Source organism: Malaclemys terrapin, chromosome 9 (assembly GCF_027887155.1).
Source record: "Malaclemys terrapin pileata isolate rMalTer1 chromosome 9, rMalTer1.hap1, whole genome shotgun sequence".
In the NCBI taxonomy this organism is placed as follows: Eukaryota; Metazoa; Chordata; order Testudines; family Emydidae; genus Malaclemys; species Malaclemys terrapin.
In genome coordinates, this window is record NC_071513.1 from 60,426,094 (window position 1) to 60,446,268 (window position 20,175).

At 45.5% G+C, this 20,175-nt stretch overlaps 1 protein-coding gene across 1 annotated transcript in view; it reads right to left on the reverse strand.

The window, feature by feature from the left end:
* LOC128843202 (uncharacterized) overlaps positions 1-20,175 on the reverse strand; it is a 336,468-nt gene that overhangs the window by 274,730 nt on the left and 41,563 nt on the right. The window contains 1 exon segment of the mRNA XM_054039816.1: positions 1,727-1,828. Coding sequence (XP_053895791.1) covers positions 1,727-1,828 — 102 coding nt within the window.

The following is a 20,175-nucleotide window of genomic DNA, read 5'->3' on the forward strand; positions in this document are numbered from 1 at the left end:
CTGAGTGAAGGAGAACAAATAGCAAGTGTGAGGAAGGGCGGTGAAGGAGTCAGAATTAGAGAAAAAGGTAGAGCTAACAACAGAGACCACACTACCAACAGCTGGCTCAAAGAGGAAGGTTTGTCCGGTGGTTAGGGTGCCAGCCTCAACCTTGAAAGACCCAGGTTCAATCCTGTGCTCTATCAGACTTCTTAAATCACTTAACCTCCATACTGCAGCTTCTCATCTGTAAACTGGGGATAACAGCACTTCCCTAACTCACAGGGTGTTGTGAGGGTAAATACATCAAACATTGTGAGGTGCTCAGATACTGTGGCAATGCTGGGTATGTCTACACAGTGAGCTGCAGCACGTCTCAGAGCCTGGGCAGACAGACTTCGATTATGGTGCTAAATACAGCTGTGTAGACATTGTGACTTGGATACTGATGTCTAGAGAGCAACAGCATCCATATAGCTCTTTTTAGCCCCATAGTGCAGCCTCACAAGACTAATTCTGTTGACCCTGAGTCTGAGGCTAGGTCTACACTACCCGCCTGAATCAGTGGGTAGAAATCGATCTCTCGGGGATCGAATTATCGCGTCTCGTCGGGACGCGACAATCGATCCCCGAATCGACGCTCTTACTCCACCAGCAGAGGTGGGAGTAAGCGCCATTGACAGGGAGACGCGGAGGTCAATTTTGCTGCCATCCTCACAGCGGGGTAAATCGGCTCCGATACGTCGAATTCAGCTACGCTATTCGCGTAGCTGAATTTGCATATCTTAAATCGACCCCCCCTGTAGTGAAGACCTGCCCTGAGACACACTGCTGCTCACTGTGTAGATGTACCCAGTAGTACCTATGGGAGATAGAGGGAAAGGAGACCTCTGAGAATATTACTAGCACTATCCCATTACTGATGTATACCAAGTCTGTTTAATGTGATAAACATAGCTAATTAATGTAATAGGCTAGCAAATCAGCTACCAAACGGGACTGTATTTATGACCATGATTTTCTGCAACTGCAAGAATTGTTCAGTTGCTTTACCCAGGAGCAATTCCATTAATCTAGCATTTGAACTGAAATGAAAGTAGGACTAACTGGGGAGAAATTGGTACTTTGATATTAGTAACCACAATTCCCTACAAACAACTCACAGTTGTGCAGCATTATACACAGCTACCCAATTACATTAGCCACTGAACCCTAAATGTTATATTTTTATAAGGCCTGCTCCTGTGAGGGGCTCAGCACATCTAGCTTGCATTGTCTTCAAATGAGTCATAAAATTACATTTTGGTTTACCATGTTTAAAAATTAGTGAATGGTTGCATAAAAACTATCAAACTTCAAAGATTATGAACAATGGGTAGAATTAGGATTGCATATTTAGTTTTAGTATTGGCTGACTTTGAAAGAATGTTTACTATATACATTTACTCTTGCATTAAATTTCCTAAAAGCAGCTATAGTGATTGTAAGGTAGTTGATCATACATCTCCTGAGACTAGTCCTGAGCCATCTTGAAAAAGCAACAGACTTTCTTGCAAAGCCTATAACCCTCATGAGGAGAAAATCTCTCTTCTTTTTAAAACTCTGGAAGAACACAGATTAAGACCCCAGCTTTCTAATGAGCTCCATATGGGCAGACCCCTGCACACGTGCACACACACAGAGTACATCTGACTTCACCACGAACGAAAATAAATTACCAACATAAAACATAAGGAGATTCCCCAACCTGAAATTGACTCAGCACTTGGGTATGGTGCTTTGGCTTCTTAGAAGTAGTCTCCTCTTCTGTCACTCCAGCAGTCCCTCTTGCGGCACTTCCTCTGAGCACCTGTACAAAGAGAAAGCCACGCTGGAGTTAACCCTTTGGGTACCAAAGACACACCAGTGCTACCACACCCTATCATGCTTGTGTATAGAAACAGATTTCTTGAACTCTATGTGGCTATGAGTTATAGGGCAGATTTTCAAAACAGTTCAGAATCCAATAGCTCCCACTGAGAACAACAAACATTATCAAACTCTTTGGAAAGGCCAGCCCTAATTGTGGGTGCAGTGCTTCCCGAAGCTGAAATCACTAATAACAACTTATAGCCAGTTCCTGTAACTGAATCTGCCCATTCAGATCCTTGTAAGCCTAAGGCCTTTCTGTCATAACTAGCATCGTACCCTACACGGATAACAGAAATTGCCAACTACTTATAACTGTCATTTGATTTCTTTCACAATAACATACCATAATTTCAGTTATTCTAACCCACAGAAACAATTAGACTCAAAGCAGTCTTTTAAGTAATGTGCAAACACAAAGTTATCTGATACTCAGGCCCACCAACAGGGTGGGGGGGGGAGCAAAGGGGGCAATTGCCCAGGGGCCCAGGCAATTTAAAAGGACCCAGGGGGCCCTGGCCGCTGCCACTGGCAGCGCAGCAGGACTAAGGCAAGCTTCCTGCCTGCCCTCACTCTGCACACTGCCCCCACTCTGAGCGCTGACTTCACAGCTCCCTTTGGTCGGGAACTGCAGCCAGTGGGAGCTGCAGGGACAGTGCCTGCGGGCAGCAGTGCATGAGACCTTCTGGGCCCCCTGCCTAGGAGCCACTACCAGAGGGGTGTGCTGGTTGCTTTCGGGAGCTGCCCAAGGTAAGCACCCACCCCCTGACCCTTTCCTGCACCACAACCCCCCACCCCAGCCTAGAGCCTGCACCCAAACCCCCTCCCAGAGCCCGCACCCACTCCCGCACCCAAACTCCCTCTCAGAGTCTACACCCCGCACACCCTCCCGCACCCAAACTCCCTGCTCCAGCCTGGTGAAAGTGAGTGAGGGTGGGGGAGAGTGATCAATGGAGGGAGGGGGGGGAATGATGTGAGCAGGGGGCGGGGCCTCGGAGAAGGGGTGGTACAAGGACGTGGTCTCAGGGAAGGGGTGGGACAAGGGTCTTTGGATTTGCGCAATTAGACAGTTGGCAACCCTACCAGGCAGGCCTGTGGAACCCCTGGCTGTGCCAGAAGACTGCGGCCAGCAGCTCGCTGGGCACCAGCCAGCGCAGGCGCAGCATCGCCCAAATGTCAGGCAGATCGCGTCCGCAACTTATGTGTGCGTGGGGGCCTATTGACTGTTCTGCCCTGGGGCCCGGAATGGCTTTCAGCAGGCCTGCTGATCCTAGGAATCATTTTTACCTAGAGTCTTTAGGTCAAAAAGTCAGACAAAGTTTTCTTACATGTAACAGCAGACATTTTTTAAGAACCTAGACTTAACTTTAAACAGATCATAGTACCCAACTGACTAGTGACTGGTTTTATGTTCATTCAGAATTTTCATACAGCTAAAATACACTGTCAGAATGTACCCTTTAAAAATTGGGTTGCAATTTAGTAGAGTCTGTTTTTTCCTTCTTTCATACTTTATTCAAAATTTCTCCTTCCTTAAAATGGCCAAAATTTATGAGGGGTTAAAGCTACCTAATAGGATTGCAGGTGCTCAGACCTCCAGTAAAAATGGCCTCTCTACTACTTGGGGAATAGATACTCCTTGCAAAGATGGCTGCCCTGTTTCCCTTTGTTTTCAAGATGACTAAATCAAAAGCTGTTTTTTAAAATATTTCTTCACTGTGAATTAAGCCATTACAAATACTGGAAAGTAGGAGTTCTACTATGTGCAAACATAAATACCCCTCATATGGGTAATTAATAGGGTTTGTTCTCAAGCCAACTCTCTGGAAAGGGAGTGTTGCCTAGTGGTTAAACACATAGCCAAGCGTATAGGTTTGGTGGATCCCTTCTGATGCTTGACGGGATGGAGCTAGAAATGATTTTATAAAACCTCTCTGTTAACTTACTAGTAAAATTGGGTGGCTGGGTGTAAGGTACTGCTCAGCTTCTGTAGTAAAGTTAATAGAAATATAAAAAGCAGGGAGTAGAAGAGATGAAATTTGAACTTGTGATCGCCTGCATTCCAGCCCAGGACAACATCCACTAAGATACAAGGTAGTTTGCTGGGGATATTGCCCTCTCCTGCTTAGCCAAAACTGGAAGCAAGACTCAGCTGAAATGCAGTACATTTAAGAGCTCTGCTTGCTCTGTGAGAGTGAGGCCACCGCTAGCAAAGAAGAGAGCCACGGTCTATGCTTCATAGACTAGTAAGGAAACTGTCAATCCCATGCACCTCAGCTCAGTTGTGGAGCAGCAGCAGAGGTGCCTGCAAGAGAGACACTTACAAGTTCTAGTGCTCGGGGGTTCTCCAGCCTCTGAAGCTCTGCAGCTTTGGCAGAGGCTCCTCTGTTCTCAGGAGCTGTGGCACTTGACAGGAGCCCCATACCCCAGGTATGTAGACACTGTGCTGCTGGATTGACAAACTGGCCTCCATATACATACACACAGTTAGCCACCCAACCCCTCTTCCTCTCCCCTTCCCCACTTCAACCATAACTGCTCTCTCCATATCCCCACAGGCCATAGAGAGGACAACATCTCTGCCCCCACCCCTTTGCATGTTTTCCCATAACCATCCTATACTAGCTGTGCTTAGGTGAAGGGGATTAAGGCTGGTTAAGTGTGACATCCCCCAAGGCAAACACTGAAGAGCAAAGAACAAGTGACGGGATGCCTCAACACACCAATCTCCCTCACGGGACAATGCAAAGCCTTCATTACAACTTTGGCAACATCAGCACACATTCAGGGGTGACATGCACACAGGTTAAGTGTGCCATGTGCTATGCATTTTGAGGGAAATATGAGGTCGTAAATAAGGGTTTTGTGTTATATTCAGAGGGAGATTAATGCAGTGTGTAAAGTTTTCTTAGCAGCTGGAGATGGGGGGAAGGTAAGTGCAGTCTGTCAGTGGAAACATGCTCTTTCGGTACTATGGTAGGGCTAAGAAGTGCCCATAACTTGCTCTTCCCTTGTTATCTAGGGCTTGTGCTGAGGAGATTTCACACTGAGGCCTTGTCTTCACTGCTAAAAATGGTACATCTTTTACCTCAGGATAACTAACGTGTATGAACTATCCCAAGATAAAAACACAGTGAAGACATGGCACTTCAGTTTTACCATGAGGTAAAAAACACACCTTTTTTAGCAGGGAAGACGAGGCCTACTCCCATGTAAATGAAGTTTGGGTGGGGGGAGAGGGTTTCATAGAATTAAAATATACATAATGTATACTTCAGTTATGGACCCCACTAATCTCCACCCATACTAATGTCATATCTATTTCCATAGAAACTGCATCTGTTATTATTTCAGCAAAATTCCCATGGGCCTCAATCGGGGTTTTGACCGAATAAGGTCTGTAGGCGTGAGCTCATAGTAACGAAGAGCATATTTCAAAAGGAGAAGAAAGCAGAAGGGATTTATGAAAATGACAAAATGAAGAACAAAAAAAAAATGATTAGACTGACTCTAAATCGCACAAGCAAACTATGTGATGTTGCTAGGTTTATTTCCACTTGCTTGGAAAGATTGGTATAACTCCCTCTTGGCTCTGCCTTCAGTGATTAATATAAACATTCTATACTCATGACAACAAAAATACACCACACCATCACAGGGTGTGAAAAGTGTGGGGACAGATTGATATTGAGTCCATTACCTAGAGAATACATAGCAGCTGATCTTTCATGGCATTTACCTTTACTCGTGAGGAAAGACAGGATAACTTAACTGTGCTTAAATCACTTACGATTACCCCGCATTTCCTCATCAAATATTGTACCATCATGTCATGTATTTTTACATGCTGATTCCATAGCAGTCTCTTGTCATAGGTTTTTTACTGTTTGGGCAGCAAAATGGATTCATGCTATGAAAGGAGGAATGCTGAATTCTGTGTGAACCGTTCATTTCATTTTTTTCCACCATAAACTACAGAAAATGTGCCAAGTCTGTATTGAATGGAGTTCAGTGTAAATACATCTTTCTGAGGTATTATTGGATTTTAGACTTTAGCCTTTAACTAATCCAGAAACACAAATGACTAATTGTGCAATGTTGTTGTAGCGGTGTTAGTCCCAGGATATTATATAGAAAAGGTGTGTGACATAATATCCTTTATTGAATCAACTTCTGTTGGTGAAGGAAACAAGCTTTCAAGCTCTACAGAGCTCTCCTTCAAGTCTAGGACTAAGCTGGGAAAGGAAATCAGAATGTCACAGCTAAATACAAGGTGAAACAGATAGTTAAGCATAAGAAGTTAACACGTGTTGCAAGAAACCATTCAAAATGAAGTGGACAATTAACACCTCTGCAATCAGAAGACAAAGGAAAATTAGTGGGTTATATATTGTAATGAGACATAAAACCAGTGTTTCTACTGAGTCCATGATTAGCAGAGTTATGAATTTAAGCTCCCAGACTCATCTTTTGAAGGTTTTATAATTGTACAGTATCAAACTCAGATAAAGAATGATGATGGATTTTCTAGGGGGAAATGTTTAATTATCAGACGCATTCCCTGTGTACAATACAGTAGTAGATTGTTGAAAGAGCCTACATCTGGTTAGGGAGGAAATTTAAATCAAAGTAATTAGCATCAAATTAAGTTCGGTCTCACCTTTAGCCAGGTAAGCATAGCACTCTCCCTTTATCAACTGCCCTCTAGTGGAAGACAGCAAATTAGAAAGAGAAATCACATATACCACTACACACAATGGCCAACACATGTTTCTAACTGACGATAAACTGCGTAAAGGAGTGTTTGTTATAGACAGTGCCACTTGCAACTAACGTGGTGCTTAGTAAATTAGGAGGAACAGACTATGAAATTCTTCAGTATGGATTTAGAAATAGCTCTTGAGCTGGCTAATAGTACCTAGGGTCTCTACAGCTGGCTACAGAACATTTACAAGGCAACAATAGAAAATCGTGTGCATCGTCAGGTGTTTGACCAGTAACTTAACTAACTTTTGACAGTTGCTCCATTTTACATCCTTTCCAATAGTGTTTCAAAAGAGGTGTCACATGACCTTTCAAAATGCAGTTTGGGAACATTCTGAAGCATTGGTCCTGTACACTTCCATGCAAAAGACCTAGATTGATTTCTAGGTCTGTTTTTTTGCTTGCCAGGTCAACAAAGCAGGGGATTCAGGCACCACAGGAGTACCTGATTCAACCTCTGGCAGAGGTAGCATCTCCTATTGCACCACAGCAACTCCTGCAGTCAGGCAAAGGAGTGACCTGGATAGGGTCCAAAGGTAGTTGCATCTAGCTCTGCTCAACCAAAACTATGGGATCTTGAAGAGGAAAGATGGACTATTGTTTGAGGACACCAATAAAAAAAAAGGACTGATTGTTTCTCACAACATCTTAGCTATTTTCAACACAATAACAAATAGCTTAGGGCAGCGGTTCTCAAATTGTGGATCAGGACCCCAAAATGGGTCGTGACCCTGTTTTAATGGGGTTGCCAAGACTGGAATTAGACATGCCTGGGCCCGGGGCCGGAGCCAAAACTCTTGGACTTCAGTTATGCCCCCCTGCCTGGGGCAGTGGGGCTCGAGCAGGCCTAGGTTTCAGTCTCCCCTCCTGGAGACCCCGCTCCTAGAGTCAAATTTTTGTTGTTAGAAGGGGGTCGCAGTGCAATGAAGTTTGAGAACCCCTGGCTTAGGGTAAATTAGCATTTCAGTCTAATTTCTGAAAATTAGATAAATGCCCTCCTTTTGCAGGAAGTGTATGTCCAAGACTTGCAAAGATTAGAAGACAATAAATATTTGGACTGATTTAATTAAATGCCTTTATGGGAAACAGAGAAGCTCTTTTTGTAATTATCAAATTGTAAAAGAGTAGGATTCTTCCCCTTGCCTTCTCCTTCATTTTGGTGACAATCTGGTACTTTTTCACCTTTTGAACAGGCTAATTTGTAGCTACCCTGCAGAGTTTATAGTTATAGTTAATAGTTTATAGTTAATTTGACCCATTCTGCCAGAGAATAAACAGCTGGAAAATAGTTCATCTCAAAAATATGTGAATGTCACAAATTAACTTGAAAATATTTTTGTGATTGAAATTTTCACAGAAGAGAGAACCCTAACAGTTAAATGAGCAGCTCAGATCCACATTCTTGGACCAGGTTTCAAGATACTTGAAACCACAGGATACCATACTTCAGAAGGATTTTAACTACCTATTATATCACAAAAAGAGCCAAAGTTGCATTAGCAAAGCAGTTTGTAAGTTATGTTCTGTAGAAGAAATCTTTATAAACCAAAAAGCAAAAACCACAACTTGAAGAGACATTTGCTTGAAGAATCTATCCTGGCCATATTTGCCAGCAGACAGGACATGACTGAGAATGTGAGGATTTATAGGTGTGAAGGACAGAGGAGCTGACAGTAATCATATAGTTTGAAACAGAACTAGTGAATGCACATTTACTTAATTTCACCAGTGTAAGGATTGGGATCACAGAATTCAGAAGCACAAGGGTATTGGATTTCAGAAAAGCAAATTTTGAAGACTTAAGAAATCGACGTAAGTTTCAATGGGAGGAAGTAGCCAAATAGTGTACTTGAAGGAAGGAGGCCGGGGAATGCTGAAAGACTACAGTTTTTATGCAGGGCCAGCTCCAGGGTTTTTGCCGGCCCAAGCGCGAGAAGAAAAAAAAAAAAAAAAAAAAAGCTGCGATTGGCAGCAGCTCCACCGCGCCGCTTTGTTCTTTGGCGGCAGGTCCTTCCCTCCAAGAGGGACTGAGGGACCCGCCGTTGAAGAGCCGTATGTGCCGCCCCTTCCCCTTGGCCGCCCCAAGCACCTGCTTGCTGGGCTGGTGCCTGGAGCTGGCCCTGTTTTTATGACAAGGAAGAATGCAAAGGACAAGAAATGGCAAGCGTGGTTTCAGGTGGGACTGCTCAGATACGATGTTAAAAACAAAAGCAAAAAAATCCTCTGTATTGCACATGGAAAATGAGGAAGGCAGATGATCAAAAATATATACTCAATTAAGGTTTGCAGGAAAAGTTAAGGGCAACATGAAAGCACAATGAGTTAATGTTAGCAAGAGGGCTGGGGAAAGAAATATAGCAGGGATAAAGAAAGGACCACAGGGATCATCTATAAGTGGAGGTTGTTGGAATTAACAACTCAAATGGCAGAGACACTGAAGTCCTTGTTTCAACAAGAAAAATAAAGAAGAGTAGCAACACTTAGGAAGTGAGGCTAACATAGAAACAGCTAGTTATAAAGAGCTGGGAGGGGAATTTTAGAAAACTTGAATAGCTACAAGTCTGTTGGCCCAATATTATACACCTTGAGGGGTTGGAATTAGCAAGTTAACTTACTATGCCACTCAGTCATTTCTGAAAAAAGTCATGGGAAGTGCCAGAAAACTAAAAAAAGCCAATGTTGTACTGATCTTTTAAAGAGGAAAACATGACTAGGCAATTAACAGCTGTACAAGTCTGACTTCTATATTTGGTGAAATAATAGAATAGATACTGAGAAAACAATCCCTAAACAGCTACAGGATAATGGAACCATGAGCAATAAGTAGTAAGTGTTTATGAAGAACAGTCCTTGCTAGACGAACAGTTTTATACAATTACAGAATTAGTGGATGAAGGAAAAGTGATAATGTGACATCTGGATTTTAGTAAACAATTAGATATAGGGGCTCTTGAAATCTCATACAGCTAATTAAAGCTAGCTGGTATACATAAATGCTGTCAAGGGGCTTGGAAACTGGCTAAGGAACTGTAAACAAAGGTTTATGATAAATGCCAAAGTACTGAGTTATAGGGAAGTATCTAGGGAATACTTCTGTACTTGCAGAAGGATAACCTAATGGGTCTTCTTCCATCCCTTTGAACTATGGTTCTAGGATAAGTCCCTAAGGGATAAGATAGAGGGAACGTGTTTTAAAATCTGGTGTTCTCTATCAAACAACTGAAGTCCTAACTGCTGTCATCTCAGAGGCTGGAATCAGGGATTTTAAAATTTGCTCCCACACATCATAGTCTTAGAAAATATATTTCTTAAATTCCGAAAACGTTAATGAAACTTAGAAGGAAAAAATGCTGCAATATCAGCCCCCAGTTTTATTCGTTCTTCTCTTAAAGATAAGAGTCACGTTATTTCCTCCTGCTCCATGTGCTTGCACTAGTCGGCCTATGAAATTTAGCTGGAATTTGTCTCTAACTGTCCAGCTGAGAATTCCCCAGCATCGGGGAGCTCTCAGATTGCATTTAGCCAGCTCCTACACAAACTGTGGCCTCCTAGACATAGGGACAGAGAGGAACATACTTGCACACTGCCAATTTAACTGGCATTTGGGCCCTTGAGGACAATAGCCAGCTGGTGTAAGTTAGAGCAGTGGTTCTCAAACTAGGGCCGCCGCTTGTTCAGGGAAAGCCCCTTGCCAGCTGGGCCGGTTTGTTTACCTGCCACATCAGCAGGTTCGGACGATCGCGGCTCCCACTGGCCGCAGTTCACCGCTCCAGACCAATCACTCCTGGTCTGCTGTCATGCAGCCTCCAGCACATAAGTTACTTCCTGTTATATTGTATGACTGCTGTAGTCAACCACTCTTGAATTACACTACAGAGCGACACCAGCAAACTCCCAGGCCCAGACTTTCCCCAGAAATGTGTGTCTTGTACTGCACAGCTCTCTCCTGGATAATACAAACTCATATAAAGTCCATCATTTTATTAATAGAAAATGATATGCACAAATCCTGTTATCCCAAATGTAGTTTCCCAAACACTTCAATCCAAACACACTGTTTTAGATAAAACAATAAAGCAAGTTTAACTATAAAAGGATAGATTTTTTAAGTGAATACAACTAATGAGGCATAACAGGCAGAATTGGTTACAAGAAAAATAAAAGTAAAATAACTAATGCCTAATAACAAACTAGAATGAATTCAAAGCAAGGTTTCTCTTGCCACATGTTTCAGCAGCCCTACTGCCTGAACTTCTTTCAGTCAGGATCCCTCCCTCAGTCCAATGGTGCTTCCTTTGTTCTTCAGGTGTTGTGGATGTCACGGGCAGATAAAAAGGAAGGAATCAACTGGGGCATCTGCCCTCCCTTTTTATAGTTTTTTCCCTTCTTGGAGAAGCAGCCAGGTTGATGAGACAAAAAATCTCCAAACTGTTTCTTTTTAAATATGTAGATTTTTTTCCTATGCCCCTTTTCCTGACAATGAATGGCCATTTAGCAGGTGATGACCCATTTGACCTTGTTTACACCTGGCTGAGGCAATAGTTTGCTCTTTTTCTCTGAGGAACTGGTTTGGCCACTCCTCAGACTTGGAACATGTCTGAGTAACATCATGCTGTGGAATGTTATAACTTTACATACTGTGTTGCCAAACATATTTTATCAGGACGATATTGACCAGCGAGTTGAATTTTCAGATGATCTCTCACAAGACATACTTGTACAATGATTATGATAATACTGTAGTGTGCAAGGGTACAGACAGTCCCATGGGCTGACTGAGGAACACTGCAAGGACAGAATTGATCCCTGAGGCTGGCCCGGAAAACAGGGCAAGATCTAGGGAAAGACTGAACAGGAGGCAGGACACTCCCTACAGAGAGAAATCCTCAGGGAGCAAAGTAGGCTCCTGTTGGAGGAAACCCGAAGATATGGTTTGGAAATGAAAGCAGATGACTTCAGTAGTCCAAAGGAGCAAAATAATTATTCAGATTTGTAGGGATTTTCATTTAGATCTTCTGGTTATCCATGACAGGGTTGAAATTTTATGTGACTTGGCCGGATGGTAGAGCCCCAGTGAAAGGCAAATGGCCAGCAGGAGATGCTGGAACTGAGGATACCAGCGACACTATGCATGGATGCCAGGGGGCGCTCTTAGGAGGAGTACACTACCTCACCTAGGGTTGCCAGTTTTCGTTGGGATGTATTCCTGGAGGTTTCATCACATGACAAACTTTAATTAAAGATTCATCTTTAATTCCTGAAGACTCTGGGACAATCCTGGAGGGTTGACAAAGACTAACGCCACACCACTGTTTTTAGTTAATGAGACAGATCCTGTGCACTGGTAGTTTCTAATGGAAAGAAAAGAAAAGAGAATGGAAGAGAGAAACAGTATATAACAGATTTCAGAGTGGTAGCCGTGTTAGTCTGTATCAGCAAAAACAATGAGGAGCACTTGTGGCACCTTAGAGACTAAGAAATTTATTTGGGCATAAACTTTCGTGGGCTAAAACCCACTTCATCAGATGCATGGAGTGGAAAATACAGTAGGAAGATACATATACAGAGTACATGAAAAGATGGGGGTTGCCTTACCAATTCTAACGATACAATTCAATTAAAGTGGGCTATTATCAGCAGGAGGAAAAATCACTTTTGTAGTGGTAATCAGGGTGGCCCATTTCAAATAGTTGACAAGGAGGTGTGAGTAACAGTGGGGGGGAAATTAGCATGGGGAAATAGTTTTTAGTTTGTGTAATGACCCATCCACTCCCAGTCTTTATTCAAGCCTAATTTGATGGTGTCCAGTTTGCAAATTAATTCCAGTTCTGCAGTTTCTCATTGAAGTCTGTTTTTGAAGTTTTTTTGTAGAATTGCCACTTTTAAGTCTGAAATTGAGTGTCCAGGGAGGTTGAAGTGTTCTCCGACTGGTTTTTGAATGTTATAATTCTTGACTCTGATTTGTGTCCATTTATTCTTTTCGTAGAGACTGTCAGGTTTGGCCAATATTTATGGCAGAGGGGCATTGCTGGCACATGATGGCATATATCACATTGGTAGATGTGCAGGTGAACGAGCCCCTGATGGTGTGGCTGATGTGATTAGGTCCTATGATGGTGTCCCTTGAATAGATATGTGGACAGAGTTGGCAATGGGCTTTGTTGCAAGGATAGGTTCCTGGGTTAGTGTTTTTGTTGTGTGGTGTGTAGTTGCTGGTGAGTATTTGCTTCAGGTTGCGGGGCTGTCTGTAAGCGAAGACTGGCCTGTCTCCCAAGGTCTGTGAGAGTGAGGGGTAGTCCTTCAGGATAGGTTGTAGATCCTTGATGAAGCACTGGAGAGGTTTTAGTTGGGGGCTGAAGGTGATGGCTAGTGGCATTCTGTTACTTTCTTTGCTGGGCCTGTCCTGTAGTAGGTGACGTCTGGGTACTCTTTTGGCTCTGTCAATCTGTTTCTTCAGTTCAGTAGGTGGGTAGTGTAGTTTTAAGAGAGCTTGATAGAGATCCTGTAGGTGTTTGTCTCTGTCTGAGGGATTGGAGCAAATGCGATTGTATCTTAGAGCTTGGCTGTAGACAATGGATCGTGTAATGTGGTCTGGATGAAAGCTGGAGGCATGTACGTAAGTACAGTGGTCAATAGGTTTCCGGTATAGGGTGGCGTTTATGTGACCATTGCTTATTTGCACTGTAATGTCCAGGAAGTGGATCTCTTCTGTGGACTGGTCCAGGCTGAGGTTGATGGTGGGATGGAAATTGTTGAAATTCTGGTGGAATTCCTCAAGGGCTTCTTTTCCATGGGTCCAGATGATGAAGATGTCATCAATGTAGCTCAAGTAGAGTAGGGGCATTAGAGGACAAGAGCTGAGGAAGCATTGTTCTAAGTCAGCCATAAAAATGTTGGCATACTGTGGGGCCATGCGGGTACCCATATATAACAGACTTTGTTTAAGATCATGAATGTTTCCTCCAATCTGTAAAATCCAAGCCCAAAGCTTAAATTACTGCACACTGAAGGTCTGAAGTCTTTCAGAAAAATCATGTTTAATTTTGCTATAGGACTTTAAAATAAAAGTGCATTGATATATCCAATTTTCTTTGTTCTCAGCCAGAGATGAATAAGTGATGGTATCATATAACCCAATATATTCTCCAAGTGTTGAGTCATGGTCACATGGTGTCACATGCTACTTTCCCCAGAGATGATGCACTATTGTTGGCATGGTGGGATTTCCCTCTCAAATCTCCAAATGTCCAGTTGAATTTCCCATGGTGACAAGCTAGTGCCACCATTTAAACAGCAGACACCTGAGAGACACTGATGGCTGGAGAGTTGGATGCAGTTAAAGCTTTACAGAACTGAGACACCCTAGAGAATATAGCAAGTCTGAATGACTGAAGATACTAAGTTTTCTTATATACGAGAATTATATTCCTCTAGTGAATATAATGAGCCAACCATGTTTTCAGCATTACACTTAGCTGGTGATTTAGACATTATTGGTCATTTAGCAGTGAAAAATTAGGACCATCTACTCCTGTTGCACATGGTGAAGCTTTCGGCAGATAAACCTCTTGCCTTAGCATAAAAAAAAAAGCTTTTTTTTTCACCGGGGTTTTTGGTATGAAAGTTAGTCAATTCTTATCAATTCACATTAGTTCTGCAGTTACCTGCTGTCCTAATCCCTCTCATGAGCTCTCCATCATTACTGTACATTCACCATTATCCCAACACTAACTTTTGGACCACAGTGAACAAGGTCTTTCTAAACACCAAAATCTCACAGGATCCTTTCAACATAGAATAGAAATCCCAATAACTGCACATCATACCTTTTTCACATGGGTACTGTAGTCTTAAAAGCCAGCCGGGGTGAAGTCTTTGGCAGAGTTTTCTCAATTGCAGAGCAAAGGGGAAACTCCTGCCAAGTATGACAAAAATTGTTTTCTGAGTTTCTGAAAGCCTTAAGAGTTCATGTTTCCAAGGCAACACCATCACACAGAGAATCATTAAAACAGCCACTATCTTATTTCACTTACAAATCAGGCTCCAGCTCTTGTCTAAACAGGGTATTTGTAAACCAGCAGAGCATGACTGCTTATGCAAAGTGCTGGGAGCTCTTCACAGATGAAAATAAATTATGAGGCTGAACAAGGCTGGTGTCTCAACAGATCTGGGGTTATAAATGTAAAGGTTAGCAAGAGTCTTGTGTAAATTTCAGTGGGTATTAGTGCTGGGCCTTTAAGAACTCCTGAAAGGGGAACATCTGGGAAAACTCTCTATGGCACAACAAGATTGTTCAGAAGGACATAATAAAAGGGGATCCCACTTCCATTCTGAACACCAACAAGCCACAGTAGAAGCCAATGAGCAACACAGTGGCCTCTTTCATTTAAGTACAATGGAAGATATTTCCTCTGCTTTTATTTTTCCTACATCAAAATCTGCATTGATCTGACAGCAAATCTAAAAATGGTTTGAATCATTTTTTCAATTAAAAGCAGGCAAGACTTGTAAAACTTTGAAATTAAATGGGTCCTAATTATAGAACAAACAATGTAACTGGGGAGTTTAATATTTATTTTGTCTGCTCTTTAATCTGGCAGCTAAAGGAATAACAGAAACTAGATGCACATTTTTAGCAGTGAGGATAATTAACAACTGGAATTGTTCAAACGATATGGTGAACTCTCCTTTACTTGAAGTCCTTAAATCAAGACTGGCTTTTTTTCTAAAATTCTCTCCAGCTCAGCCACCCATTACTGGGCTCAAAGCAGGAATCACTTGGTGAAATTCAATGAGCTGTGTTATGCAGCAGGTCAAACTAGTTGATCATAATGGTCCCTTCTGGCCTTATTATTATCTAAATATTAAGATATTTTGTATTGTAAGATATATCATAAGTGTGTACTTATCTAAAAGTTAGATTTTTTTTCAAGTACATAAACATATACATATTCCATCCTTGGTGCTTAAATGCCTTAAAATAACTAAATGTTATGAAGGATGCCTTAAGGAAATAACGGGGCAGAAAAGGATGTCAGTCAAGTACTGTACCTCTGACTGTCCATATCTGGTCATAGTTCAGTCTTCTAGTAAATATCCAGTTTGCCAATCATCCCGTCTCACACTGCTAGTGAATTCAACATAGGGAAATGTACCCAGAGAATCAAGGACCTGAACCCTCCAGAACAGGGTTGCATCTACTAGAGGGATAGTGGAGGTTAATGACAACAGTGAACTTACAATGCAGTTGATCAACTGGGATGGGAAACTCATGTAAATATGCTTCCCCACTGCGGAGTGCCTCAATATAAAATTCCAAGTTCCTCTATCCCACCTGCTAGTGCTGCAAAGACAGCTGACCTCAGGGAGTTGGAGAGGGGGAGTCTCAGACCCAAGCAGGGTGTGACTCAAAAGCCTCTTAAAGCCAACAGGCAAGGGAGCTACAAGAATATCCTGATAGGTACATTATTCTTCACCAAAGAATGTCATGTGAGGTCTTAAATGAAAGCCAGGGTCACGCTGGTCATTGAGATCATTGTGAAAAGTTTGTACAGATACTATGTAAGGAGTTATGTTTACTGAAATGAGTATGTCTGTTTCAAGACAGCTGACAAACAAATTTCCTGTCAGAAGATGTTTGCTCAGCTCTCTCTCTTTTAGCATTGTCATTAAGCACTGTAAGCTAACGCAATGGCTCCATGGCTACAAAGTCAACAGGGGGACATGAAAACAACAGGGAAGAAGTAGAACACAAACAGTAAAACCCACTGTCGCTAGTTTTTTCCTGAGTACAGACAATGAACTTTGGGGATATATGTAGAAGGCAACAAAGATACCCTTTTTTCCTGAACCTAGGAAGTAAACTGGCAGCATGTTTACATTCATGAAAATAGAACCTCAATCAGCCTTGTTTGAAATGCTGCAGAGGACCTTTGGAGTGAGAAACCTATTTAGACAGGTTAGTCTGTTAAGTCTAGACTACAGAAAGCATGTTATAATGTTTCCCTTATCTTTACTCACTATCTATTAAATCTTTGATCATAAACTGTGACAGACCCAGACCAGTGGGGTACAGGAGTCTGGTAGATGGCAAATATACTGGTCACTGAATGAGTAGTTTTCTTTTCCCTGAGTGACCAGACCTATTGGGATCCAGGAAGTGCTAAAGGATCCCCCCCAGCCTAAAGGGGGGTCCACAGGACCTGGAGACCAAAAAATTACGGGGGACAACTAATAAAAAAACAGGGACAGGAGTGAGGTCAAAGGGTCAAACAAAGCGAACCAGACGGGGACACCGAGCAGAGAACCCCGGACAGCGCCCACTGCTCCTCGAAGGCGTCAAGGGAGCCAGTGGACGCAGCCCAGAGGAACTCTGCCCGGATACGTGAAAGAACGGAGGACCTGAAATACGCCCCACAGTCACAGGAAACTCCATCGGCCAACCTCCTCACTCTGGTTTTATAGATGGCCAGTTTCGCTAGGGCCAGAAGGAGGTTGACCAGGAGGTCCCGCGACTTTGTGGGGCAACGGATAGGGAGTGCATAAATAAAAAGGTGAGGAGAAAAGTGCAACCAAAATCTTAAGAAAACATCCGTGAGGAGCCGGAATAGGGGCTGCAGCCTGGCGCACTCCAGGTAAACATGCGCCAGGGTCTCCCTCACGCCACAAAAGGGGCAGGTGTCTGGGATAGGGGTAAACCGCGCCAAGTACACGCCCGTGCTCACGGCTCCATGAAGGAGCCACCAACTGATGTTCCCGGTAGGCTTCAGGATCAGAGCAGAATAAAGGCTGGCCCACCGGGGCTCCTCACCCTCCAGAGGTGGCAGAAGGTCCCGCCACTTCGTATCGGGGCGGGACGCAAGGGTGAGGACATGAAGAACATGGAGCACGAGCGTGTATAGATGTTTCCTTGGCGCAGTCTGGAATGGAACCGGCTGTAGATGTTGCAGCCGGCTCATCGCGAATGGACGGGGAGGGGGCTGGTTGGGTCCACGGGGCAGGGGCCCGATGAAAAGGTCTGGAGGGCTCGGAGTGGAGGGTGGGCGGGGCATGCCCTCTCGCAGGACCCGGTCGAGATAGTCCCGAGCAGCGGGCGGCAAAGCGGCCCTCACCTCCTGAAGTATGCGCCGGGGAGTACGAGGTCTGGAGAACCCCATGCGCTGAGCGAGCGTCAGGGGATCCAGCTAGTCTCCCCGGTCGTAGTCCAGGAGGTCTCCGACTTTGGTGACTTCTGCTAGGACCAACCTCTGGCGCACCATGGGGACTCCGCCACCTGCACATGAAGCTGGGGGTTGTATAGCAGGGGCTCCGCGAGGAGATCTGCCCCCACGGTGGCTGCCACAGACCTGGTCATTGAAAACAGTTTCCAGGTCCGGAGGAGGTCCTGGTAGAAGACCGGCAGCTCGGAGAGGCCTCGCGGAAGACCTCTCGGATGAAGACAAAGGAGCTGCCGGTCATATCGGAGCCCTCGGAAGCGGTGCAGGAAGGCGTGCGCCAATACGCTCCATGCCGGACTATCTGCACCATAAAGGAGCCTCTGCAGGGCCTGGAGGCGGAAGACGTGGACCTGAGCGTGCAGACACTTCAGACCCTGCCCTCCCTCCTCCAGGGGTAGATGGAGAACCCCCGCAGAGACCCAGTGCAGTCCTGACCAAAAGAACTCCAGAATCAACATCCGGAGGGTGGTCAGGAAGCCCGGGGCCGGGACCAGGGTGTTGAGCCGGTACCAGAGCATGGACAGGACTAGTTGATTGAGCACCAGTGCTCTCCCTCGAAGGGAGAGACACCGGAGTAGTCCTGTCCATTTCCGGAGCCGCTCCGACACTCTGCCCTCTAAACCTAGCCAGTTCTCCGGCGGAGATGGATGCGTGGCAGAAAGGTAAATGCCGAGATAGAGCAGCGGACCCACGCTCCACCGGATGGCCTGAAGCGCGGGTGGGAGGGAGCTCGCCTGCCACCCGTCCCCTACCACCAGGCCAGAGCTCTTGACCCAGTTAACCCGGGCGGAGGAGGCCGCCGAATAGATGGCCTTCGCTACGATTTTATAATCCGTGCTGAGGAGCGAGATGGGACGCCAATTCCGTAAATCGCGGAGGTCCCCCTTCTTCGGCAATAAGGTCAGCACGGCTCGCCTGCACGAAAGAGGGAGGACCCCGCCCTGCAAGGACTCGGCCCAGATGGTGACAAAGTCCGGGCCGAGGACATCCCAAAACACGCGGTAGAACTCCACGGTCAGCCTGTCCATGCCCGGAGATTTATTGGTGGGCATGCGGCGGAGGGCTTCCGAGAACTCTGCCAGAGTGAGAGGCAGCTCCAGCTGGTCTCGGTCGCCCGCGCTGACCGTCGGGAGTTCATCCCAGAGCATTCTGCAAGCGTTAGGATCGGTCGGATCCGGGGAGAAAAGGCCTGCGTAGAAGGCCCTGGCCCTCCCACACATTTCTGCCGGATTCGTGAGGGGGGTGCCATCCTCTGCTAGAAGGCAGGTGACGTGCTTTTTAGCCCCCCTCTTTTTCTCCAGGGCGTAGAAGAAGCGGGAACCGCGATCCATCTCCCGAAGGAGGCGGATGCGGGATCAAACAAAGGGACCTCGGGCCCGATGGTCCTCGAGGGTCCGCAGCTCTTCCCGCTTCTCCCGGCACGCTCCGCAGAGGGATGGATCACCGGGGCTGGCGGCCAGACGCCTCTCCAGCTCTAAGACCTCCCGTTCCAACTGCCCTATCGCCGCATCCCTCCGTCGGCTGGCGCCCCGGGTGTAGTCATGGCAGAAGAGCCGGGCGCGCACCTTCCCCAGGTCCCACCACCGTCGTGCCGAGGGAAAGGCACGCCGCTGCCCTCGCCAGGCTAGCCAGAACTCCCGGAAGGACGCCACGAAGCCCACATCCTCCAACAAGCTATTATTAAAGTGCCAATAGGCCGGCCCTGGCCTCTCCACGCAGAGAGAGGCTGTCATGGTGGCTAGATGGTGATCTGAAAAAGGGGCCGGCCGGACCCTGGAGGAGTGGGCCCGGGAAAGATGGAAGTGTGACATATAGATGCGGTCCAACCGGGAGTGGTTCGACCGATGGACCTCCACCTGGACAAAAGTGAATGTCGAAACGTCATCCAGGTGGTGGTCGCACCAGACGTCCACCAGGGAGTGATGTTCGACGATCTCCCAGAGGACGTCCGCGGCGGCCTGGTGCTGCTCGGTCCCCGAGCGGTCCCGTTCCTCAAGGGTGGCGTTAAAGTCCCCGCCCAGGACCAGGCACTCGCGAGGATCCAAGGTGCCGAGGAAGGCGGACGCCTGCTGATAAAAACACAACCTCTCCGGGCCCAATGTCGGGGCGTAAACGTTGACGAGATTAACTACAAGCCTCTCTATGCGGACCCAGAGGTGCAGCAGGTGGCCCGGCACAGCCTCGGTGACCCCCAGCACCTCGGGCCGTAGGTCGGGGGAGAACAGGGTCGCCACTCCAGCCGTACGAACTGTGAGGTGGCTAAAATAGACCCTGTCCCTCCACTCCAGCCGCCAGCTAGCATTCAGTG